The sequence below is a fragment of the Crocodylus porosus genome, unplaced genomic scaffold, assembly GCF_001723895.1.
Source record: "Crocodylus porosus isolate Cpor-Errol unplaced genomic scaffold, CroPor_comp1, whole genome shotgun sequence".
In the NCBI taxonomy this organism is placed as follows: Eukaryota; Metazoa; Chordata; order Crocodylia; family Crocodylidae; genus Crocodylus; species Crocodylus porosus.
The window spans coordinates 71244960-71255766 of NW_017728950.1; the positions used below are offsets into that span (position 1 = coordinate 71244960).

General features: G+C 41.8%; 1 protein-coding gene across 1 annotated transcript in view; it reads right to left on the reverse strand.

Annotated features, from left to right (window-relative positions):
- FRMD3 (FERM domain containing 3) overlaps positions 1–10807 on the reverse strand; it is an 81032-nt gene that overhangs the window by 35069 nt on the left and 35156 nt on the right. The window contains exons 5-6 of the mRNA XM_019555326.1: positions 6156–6243; positions 4708–4796 (exon numbers count right to left, since the gene is read on the reverse strand). Coding sequence (XP_019410871.1) covers positions 4708–4796; positions 6156–6243 — 177 coding nt within the window. The remainder of the gene's footprint in view (positions 1–4707; positions 4797–6155; positions 6244–10807) is intronic.

Genomic DNA, 10807 nt, shown 5'->3' on the forward strand with positions numbered 1-10807 from the left:
GAAGCTGAAAAGTGGGCATAAACTTATATTCATGCAGTATAAATATACTCTGGAATATTTTTTATCTTAAAAATCTTGGAACCCGGTAGGAAGTTAAAATCTTGAAACTCTAAGCATACAGATGGCTGACAGTGGAAAGTTCCTACAGACAAGGAGGAATTCATAAGATTCATAGATGTTAGGGTCGGAAGAGACCTCAGTAGGTCATCAAGTCTGACCCCATGCCCTGGAAAGAGCTCTGGGGTCAGACAACTGTGTTACTAGGAAAACTTTCTGACTGATACCTTTTACTCTCTACTGGCATTTTTATCTTATATCATTCATACCACTGACACAATCTAATGATTCAACAGTTGAAGGTAATTTCAACTGAGACTCTCTGACAACACTAATACTCAGAATTTTACCCTCTTATTGACCAAACAGTTTGAGATGCATGTATTTTCTAGAACATAATGGGACGTATGAACTCAAGAGAAAATTTTTGAAGAAACGAAGTGAAATGATTATCCTATTTGTGTTAATCTAGGTCAGGCTGCCTTTTTGCAGTTTGGAGAAACTATATGCAGAATTCTGTTACCCTCTGTGGCCAGGAACATAGCTCCTTGCACCACTGCTAGTTGTCCCCAGGGAACATCCACGCCACACCCACTCTGGCACACGGCAAGTTACCCCGGGGCAGTAGGGGACATTGGGGCTAGCACTGGGGTGGCCCCAGCAGCCTTACCTAGGGTCCTGGGGGCCTTCTGTGGCTGCAGCAGCGAGGAGTCTGCTGAGCAGAGCCTGGCCAGCAGCCGCAGCATGGCTCCAGGCAGCCCAGCTGTACTTTTGAGTGGCGCACACTGCCTGTACATGCAACACTCCATTTTTTTTCTTCATGAGTTTTTTTGACCCCTGGATAAAAAACACTCTGCTCCCTTGTAGCATGGAGAACAACTGAATGTGCAGTACATGGCACCACAGGCGTGTCTGCTGTGCCACATACTGCATCCCCTGTTCATCTGGACATGCCCTGTGTATCTAAAGAGCGAATTTCTATGCTTTTCTGAGTTTCTGACATAAAAAATGCAGGTAGAAATTCTATTTTCCCTGAAATGTGGATGCCTAGGAGCATACATGCACAGGCAGCTACACACTGGCCAGGCAGGCTAGTTATCTACACATGTTCATTGGTTATCTACACATGTTCATTGTGGATGCATACATCAAAGTTACCAAAATGTCGCTGGCCAGAAACGCACAACTAACAGGTATCAGATACCAAAGGAGGACCCTCCCGTGTTTTTAGCCCCAATATCTGAGTGGCGAGGGCACTAGCCCTAGGTACTCCTTGCCCAGAGGAGGTTTGAATCTGCAACACTCTAGCTTCCCAGCACAATGCTCTAACCATCACACTACATTTTAGGTATTATCCAATTGCCTCTCCAGTGCTTACTTGAAAGCTGACCCCCTGGGAGATTATGTGAGACCAGGAAGTCTTAAGAGAACAGGCAGGGAGTATGTGGCTCAGTGAGAGAGCTGCTGCCCTGGGTGGGAGTGAGCCCTAATTTCTAATCTGCACCTTTGTTCCCAATGGGGGAGAAACTTCCCCTCCATCCCTTCCATCCAATGACTATTAAATGTCAGGGACAGACGCTCAGCTTCAGAAGGAGTTTTGGAGAGGATTCTGGATAATGGCTAACCGCTGTGCTGGGATGCAAGAGAGCCGTACATTCAAATGCCTTTGGATGATGGGGCTTAGAACCTGAGGGTGCCTGTACATGAGCATGGAGGCAGACTTGATTACAGTGCATCAGGTCAGACTCGATTAATTGAGTAATTACCATGCTAAAGCAGCCTCCTGCGTCTCATGTATCAGTATTTCCACACTTAAAAATAGTGGCTTTCAGAGCCGCTCTAATTAAAGCGCTGCCTCTCCCACCCACTGGAGCATGTGTAACAGTGCCCTGAGTCTCCTGCTTCCTGGGCCAGTGACCCTAACTGCTCAGCTATTGGAGCTAAAACATAGGATGGCTTTCATCCTTCTCCTCCCAAATTTACGCTCAGTGTCTGGCCAGTGTGTAGCCACCTAACAATGCTCAGTCTAACCATCCACAGTACAGAGACATGGCCAAAACTGCCCAGGTACACAGCTAGAAAGCTGCCGATTTTACATACCAAAGGGGAGTGGAATTATGCCTAACACCTTTAATAATAATATTCACAGAGGAGGAGCTCACTCTTCAGCCTTCAAAAGTATTCAGGAGAGCACAACAGTACATTTAAGAGGAAAACAACAAAGAACTCTGGTGGCAAAAGGCAATGTGAGAACACTTGATCTAATTAAATCAAAGAAAGGTGATGACTCAACCAGCTATATTGTAAGATAACCCAATTTCTAGCTCCAAATAATAGAAATTATTTGTTATTAACAAAAGCAGAATCATGTAGTAAAATGGCAGTATGCCATCAGATTTCTCCTAAGCCACTTTAACAAAAGTCTTAGATTGAAGCATGTCCATCATTTTTCAGAAGCGTATATGTGTTTTGCAACACTTTGAGTCACAAAAAACTGAGCCTCTTCAATGGGCTTCTGCTCTGCACCTCCAAACCCAAAAATAAGTTTGTGAGGATGTTCAAGGGATCCCCCTATACCACTCTCAAGAATACGAGACAGATATCTTGACATCAGCAACATACATCTCCATTCACAACCTTAGCTTGTATTTACAAACTAGGAACGTGACTTTCAGAAATGCTATGCTCCCAAAATTTGAGTGAAAGCCAGTGAGAGCACTGTGTGTTCTGAGCTAATTACGTTATGCTTAAAAAAGATGTAGCATACAGGGATGACATGAGTCCTATTGGACCAAGACCTTTTTGTGGGTCTTGTAGACAAATCAAAAAAATGTCTATAAAGAAAGCCCTATCTAATTGGTTGTCCTTCCCTTGTTGCCTTCTGGAAAATGGTTGCCGGACTTCTTATCTAGTCCCACTCAGATGACAGTCTGGGAACACCGGGCACTTGTACGCATGACAGGGGTTTAACACCCAAGGTTACATTCTATGCCTCCTAAATTGAAAAGGTGGGTTTTTAATTGAAGCCCACTGTTTAAATTTTTCCGTCATGTTACAGTGAGGGGCCTGATCCTTTTTTGTTGTTGTTGTTTTTTGTCGGAGCCTGCCCACAGCTGGGGGGCAAGCTGCTGGTGGGCCAAGCAGCCCCTTGAGCTGTGGGGGGCCCCAGTCTTTCCCTCTGTGGTGGTGGCACCCCCTGGGGCCACACGGGCGGGCTGCCAGCAGACTAGGTGCTATCCCAGCCAGTTTGGGGTCGGAGAAGAGTTGAATCAGGTTGGGTGCTGCCTCTGAACTCCAGCTCAGGCACCACTCAGCCCACTGGCTGCTTGCCTCCCAGGCATGGGAGAGGAAGGCAGACTCCACCAAAAAAAAAAGGATGGGGCCCCTCGCCACTTTTGCCTTCAGCAGGTGCCCTCCTGAAGGCAGAAGCAGTGAGGGGCATGATCCTTTTTTTCTGCAGAGCCTGCCCACCCCTCTTATGGTCAGGGGGCGAGCTGACAGCTACAAAACACTGTTGCAAACTAAACTACATCTGGATGTAGTTTCATTTGCAATGATGCAAAGTCACTGCAAAACCCCAAAACTCTTGAACATGCACAGTGTGATGCCATTAAGCCACACAGAGTGACATTTTCATCACATGTACATGTTAATGGCATCACATGATTGTGTGTACAAGCGCCCACTCTGGACAAACAACTCCTATCTGGCAAGCCGTTGCTCCTGTTCAGGAGAAGCTGTTCAGGAATTGTTTGCGCTCTCCACACTGCCTAATCAGGCCTTTAGAGGACACAATAAGAGGATAATGAAGGGCTCCCAGCAGTTTAAGAAAAGGCTGCAAACTGCAGATTAGCTTTGCTTTTTCAAGAGTGGGTTGACATTGTTTTTATTTTGAAACTCGCAGTGAAAGGGCCTACTGAGGCAGGTGGCTGTTTATTGCTGTTTGGTAAAACTATATAAAGTAAAAATACATGGACTGCACCATAATCTCTGACTGAATTATTCCATCAGACATTACAGAGAGAAATGCTGTCACAAGAGGTACAGTGCACCTTCCCTTCATGTTGTCATACTGTTTTGGATATGTCCTACAACTGAAAATCCTGAAAAATAAAGCGAGTTACCTCAAGAAAAAAAAAAGCATAGGAACCAAATCTCCCTGTTGTTAAAAAAAATCTACAAAGGAAAGATAATCTATGAACATATGGATCCCTAACCTCCTCCCACACTCCAAGCAGTTAGAAGAACAGAATCTCATATTTCCTTTTCCTAATTGAATGCGGAAGAGACAGTGCATGCACGAACAAAGCATAATGAGGTAGGAGATGTGCAAACTCCCCTAGGCATCTCTGGAATTATTACCTCATTACTGACCTGTAACTTTGCTGCTACTCAATTTCTCAGCATTTCTGTCAATTAAGTTGACTTCAAGTTTTAAGGTGGATTTGGCACATAGACTAACATCCAAAAAGTAAGAAGAAAGAAACCACCAAATCATTTTTATTTGTGATCTCGAATCCTTTAAAACAAATATGGAAGGACAAAGAATTATCAGTGTTTCACGTGAAGCTCCCATAGAGGAAACAGGGAGAAGCGGAGGAAGAGAAACACACTCTTGTAGAGTAATCCACTTTCAGTTAATGCACTCACCATTTTAACAAATGAATTCTTTTATTTCCCTGGAAAACTACAAAGCCTGTGGCTGTGAATCCTAAAAATGTAGTTGTCCCCGTTGAATCCTTGAAATAAAAAGAGAATAACAAATATGTGTACAGTTGATGTCTTAATTCTTTTCCTTATTTGGAAAACACTCTTTTTTATGGCATAAATTCTTATTGTGGGTCACAGATACGTTAGATGTAGGTGGTGGTTTTTTTTAACTATGATTTTTCTGTCCACTAGGCTTTTCTAAACCTCAGACCTCAATCCTGAGCAACACTCAGCTACTGTTAAACCAACCTGCATTTTTCTTTCTTCTTGGCATATAACTAACACTTAGGCCTCTTCACAGTGATGAATACATATTTTTAGAAGTATCCATCTAATATCAATTACCAACATGAGCAAAGGATTAATAATCAGCTCCAAATGACATACTTTGGTCTAGGTATCCAGATTGTAGCCATATTGGTCTAGAGGAAAAGGCAATTCAGACTCATAAAAGATGATACCTTTTATTAGACCAAGAAGATTTTTTGCAAAAAAAATTCTTTAAGCTTGCAAATAAATATTTTTTTTGCAAAAAATCTTGTTGGTCTAATAAAAGGTATCATCTCTACTACAAGCCCTGATACTTTGGTTGAGAAATTCCATGAGATCAAGGTCTCTCACGCAACTTCTAGAGCTTCTTCATATCATCTGTGCTGCAAACATTGCTACAATACTTCCTATACTGAAGTAATTAAAAATTTCCAATACTGGCAGAAACCAGGAAGTAAAAAGATATCTAATATTTTTCTTTAGGTCATTAAGCCAAACTTCTTTGAATTTCACATAAAAAACTTTGGGTTCCAGTTTTTTGCGCAAAGGTTCAGATCAGTTTCATATTATCTAGTTTTCCTGTCACTATTTCCAAATCCTTTGTTTTATAAAATAACAAAGCAGGTTATATTCAGCAATATGGGGATTTGGAAATAGTCACAGGAAATCTAACAGCACACTAATCTGACTTTTTGTTCAAAAAACTAAAATCCAAAGTTTTCCTTGTGAAATTCAAATAAGTTACTGTTTTTTTTTAAGAGGGCTATATCATCTGTTTTATGAGGATTATTATATGCTATGTAGTATATAATATATTTTATAAATTGCTCTCAGGAATGGGACAGAATTATGCAAGTTATAACACCAAGTCCCTAGAAAAATCTTATACTAACATCCCCAGCTTCAGTGTCATGCTGACTGTGGAAGGCAGTATATATACATGCCAACCAATCAGCATTTTACAAGCTGGCAACACCTCTTTCACACTTTCTGGGGAGGCTCTTTTAGAAATGGCACAATGCACATGGGTACCGTCAATGTACCTGACAGCTGTTATACTGAAAGTCATTATTCACCTGTGGAGTGGTAACAATTTATTAAAAATTCTTAACTATTACCTTGCAAGGATGGGGATCAACACCGTATGTTTCCAAAGAATGTGCTTTCAGTAGTAAATTGAATTCAGCAACAGCTGGACTCTGACCTCTGAAATACACAAGGGAAAATTAGCAGTTTAGCAAAAATACAGAGAAGAGTGTACTGTGGGGTTCCATGCCCACTGCAGTTATCTCAACCAGAAGGACAAAAAGAAAGAAAAGCTCTGCTAAAATATGAACAATTTCAATCACCTAACACTTATAAGGAGAGCTTGGGGTTGGGGAGCTTTATTCCTGCTGCTGCTCTGCCCTTATGCCTAATATTTTCAGATTAAGTGCTTGTGTTCTTTTGTATAGCCTCAGGACGCCAGTGAGCTGTGCAGTTAATCAGGGTTATCAACTATCCTTCAACGATATATTTTTTTGATATACACATAAGTCCAGTCTTAATATGAATTACATTTTGGCATCTATTTTTTCCACATACTCACTTCTTGAGCCCATTTAAAAGGATTGTCCAGATTACCATACATGCCTTCCAGGTCCTGGTATAAACAGGGCAATCATATTACATTGTCCACTGAGATGCATGTCTAATTATAGCAGTGAATATTACCACCACGAAAGTTTAGAATCTGTCAGCATTTCCATTATATGCCCCTATTTTTAGGGGTCTCTAATCAACCACAAAGGTACAGTAAAGCCTGAGACATGAGGCTTGGGCATTGATATGTATTTCTTTAGTTTAACTCTTTTACAGCAATTTTTATACAAAACATTGCAGAGATTAGAAACACCTGATTTTGGTTTCGTACATATAGCGTCATAACTATTAGAGTTCTTTGGAGAAAAAATGTTTCTGGACAGGGAGAACATCCAGATTTTCTAAAGCAACTTACAGTTTAAGTTGTCTCAATTTAGTGACAGACACTCTTGATCTATCTTTTAACAGTCATTAATTGTTTAACAGTTTTATCATATTCCTTCTTACTCATTTGTTTTCTACAGTAAACAATCCTAATCTACATTTGATTTTCACGTGGCGGTTGCCCCAGTCCTTAACTATGCTTTTCACCCTTCCCTGAACCTAACCTCTAACTCCCCAACATCTTTTTGCAGAGGGAGTGACCAGAGCTATCCCTAATATTCCTAAGTAGGATCTACCACTTATTTATGTAATGATGTTAGAAGGTTTTCCTTTCTGTATTGGTCACTCTTTATGCTTCCTTTTATTTTCTTTGCTTTTACTAGAGCAGCACACTGGGCCAAGACTTCCAATAAAAAGCATGCATACATAGATATCCAGTCTTTTCTGAGTTTACACTGTTAAGTTAGGATCCCATAACATGCAGAAGAATTTCAAATATTTCCTGCCAATGCACAGGACTCGTCAATACTGAAATTTGTCTGCCTTTGTGCATTTTGCTCGCTCACCTTGCTCAGGCTTCTCCCAAGTTCGTTAAAATCTCCTCTAGTTAATCTTTGTAATCTTGGGTCACCTGCAACTTTTACCTCCTCACTTCTCAGATACCTTTCCAGATCACTAATAACATTAAACTTCAGGCCCAGTGTGGAACTATTTCTTAATTTTCTCAATTTCATGAAAATTCACGTTTATTCTTACTTTACCTCCTGTCTTGTAGTCAAGTTTTAATCCATTATACTACTTAACCTCTTTCCCCTGACTGCTTGGTTCTTTTGAAGGCTCCTGTGATGAACCTTGTTCAAACCATTTTGAAAGTCTACATGTATTAGACAACATTTCTCCATAAATGGATGGCAGGGGAAATGAAAATAAAGTGGCTTGCCTAAAGCCACATGGCAAACTAGTGGGAGACCCAGAATCAGAACCCAAGTTCTGTGAATCCCAGGCCAATGCTCCATCTCTGGGAGTGCACCATTTCTCTTGCTGACTCACTTTTGAATATTATGGTTTCATATTTTACTTCAGACCCACACAAAATATTAATATGGACAATGGAAAGCAATGGAAAAGGGGAGAAGAGCAGAGCTAGTCAAAATCTTTTCACTGACATTTCTTGCCTTAACAGAAATAGACTATGGAGGCAAATAAAAGATATTGATTAAGAAACATTCTGTTTTTATTAAAATTCTTTGAAAAAAAATACATTGAAAAATGTTTTAATCTTGTTTCAACTACAGGTTTTCTTTTAAATGGAAGTTTATTATATTATAATGCCCCTCTTGCCTCACCCCATTCTCTTCCTTTTCCAGTGAGAAAGAAGAGGGGAATGCCCACTCAATCAATACAACCCCCGCAAATCTTCAATGGGTATTTTGGTTTTGATTTGTTTAGCTAAAAAAGAAAAAAGAAAGAAAAACATATACGTTTTCAAAACAAAGGTGTTTATTTTGTTCAAAATATTTTTAAGATGCCTATCAATTGCTTGATGAACTAAAATGAAGTGTAAAAGAAACTGAAATAGTCAATCAAATTTTACTGTAAATACATTTTACAAATTCTAACAGTTCGTCTTAGAGACAACAGACTACACTGTATACATCTAATGGACCAAGTAGTCTAATTAATGAATTAAACTACTGAAATAAAAAAAATGGAAAATGAACAAAAAAGTATAGCTTTTAGTAAAATCCTCTTGCTGGAGGCTGGCAATATCGATTTCCTGTCCTTCCTTATGGTCAAGAAGGTAAAATTTTTGCTCTTCTGCACTGACAGGACAAAAGAGTCCTGCCCATTTGAAAAGAGTAGCTCAATGTATTTTTGTTTCATTACACCTGTAAGAAGGGTAACAATATAATAATAATAATAATGATGTCAAGAGATCAAAACTGACATGTTTTCTCATGCATGTGGATACGGAACTCCTCAAAAATTCATGACTTTGTGCTTGTGAATACTATCATTAACAACATAATTGGATGCAAGGTATGCCTTTGATTAAGGGCATAGCTTAAAACTACTGCTGTACAGAACAAGTGTCAGCAACCTACAAACTGCAGGCCAGATCTGGCTTGCAAAAAGGTTGGATCAAAACCAGCCAGGGGGCCATGCAGTTGCCACCTATTCCCTTCATACTACCCACCTCTGCCGCCCTTCCTGCTGCTCTCGTGTGCCTGTCCTTATCCTGGCTGCAGAGGAGCCAAGGATTAGAGGTGAGAGAGTAAGCACACATGGCTTGAGTACTTCAGAAGGTAGAAATTTGCAGCACGTGGGGATGAGGGGATGGGTTGCAACCTTGAGTCTGCAGTGGCATAAGGTTGCCAACCACTGGCATAGAGTATTAAATAAACGAAACTGCAAAATACCTTTTAAAAAAAATCAAGTGCGGGGTCAATTGAACAAACACTGCTACATCCTTTATTATTAGACCAACTTAAATAGTTAGAAAAATTCTTCTGAGTAAGCTTTCATGTTTAAATACCCTTCGTCAGGCTGAGGAAGTGTCTGCAGTTGGTATGCAACTTCCTGGATGGAACGAATAGCAAACAAGCCAGGGACTGGTATGCACTCAAGGTGCACGTCCACACATGCAAGCACGTGCACTTGCAGCAGCTCAGATAGAAGCAGTGCAAATTGGAGGTCGGGCTTTTTGATTCAGCACACGTGTTCAGACATGCACTTTGGTGTGGAGCAAATCGTGCCACTTGGGGCAAAATAACCCTGCCTGGCTCCTCCCGGATCTGCAGCCGGTAGGGGTAAAGCCCGGAGACAGCACCTGTGCTGTCCACAGCAGTATAAAAAGCTGCCCTGGCAAGTAGCTCAGGGCTACTAGATCTCAAGGAGCTCCTGGGGCCCAGTCAACTGGTACCTGGGGACATTACCCCTTGTGCCAGCTGGACTGCTGAAGTAGCTCTGAGAGTTCCCTGCACCCTCTACCCACTGCAGCAGTCTGGCAGTAGGGGCTGCTGCCTGGCTGTGACCTGCTGTGCACCTGCCAGACCTGTGCACCTGCCAGACGGGGACTGCACAGCCAGTAGAGGGCTGGCTGCCAGTGGACTGCGGTTTCAGGGTGGGCCTTTGTGCAGCACTACTGCCATGTGTGCCCCTGCCCAGCCATTTGGGCAGCTATTGCCCGGAAAATGTTCCGGGTATGGTGGCCTGCTCTGAACTGTCAAAGCATGTCCTCCTGGCCCATTTGGCGGCCCATTTGGCCAGGAGGTCAGCCACACCAAGCTGGGTCCAAGGTGCAAGCTCTGAGCAAGCAGCGTCCTGCCACTGGCCTCCTTAGCAGAAATTCTGGTGTTCCCTATTGGAAAATTGAAAAATCCCGAAGTCATTCTGTAAAATACCACCAAATCCATGTTCCTCCACAAGTAAAACAAAAGACCACTATAAAGACAGAGAACAAGAAAAGAGACAGTGATCAGTTGGACAATGTTTTATTGATATATCTTACAGTGTTAAAGCAAGTCTCTTATCATAATAATAAAGTAAACTCTAAATAAATGTTTCATGAATTCATGAATATATATTTTGCTGCCCTCCCACAGGGACGATGTCCCCCAAACAGGGATTACGGCCCCCCAATAGGGGATTCGGCCCACTCACAAGGGCTACAGCCCCCCAACAGGAGGTTCGGCCCCCACACAAGAGGTCTGGCCCCTACATAAGGGGTACAGCCCCCCGAACAGAGGCAAAATGGCCCCCACAGGGACTACCACCCCCCCTGCAAGGCCCACATGCCCCACCC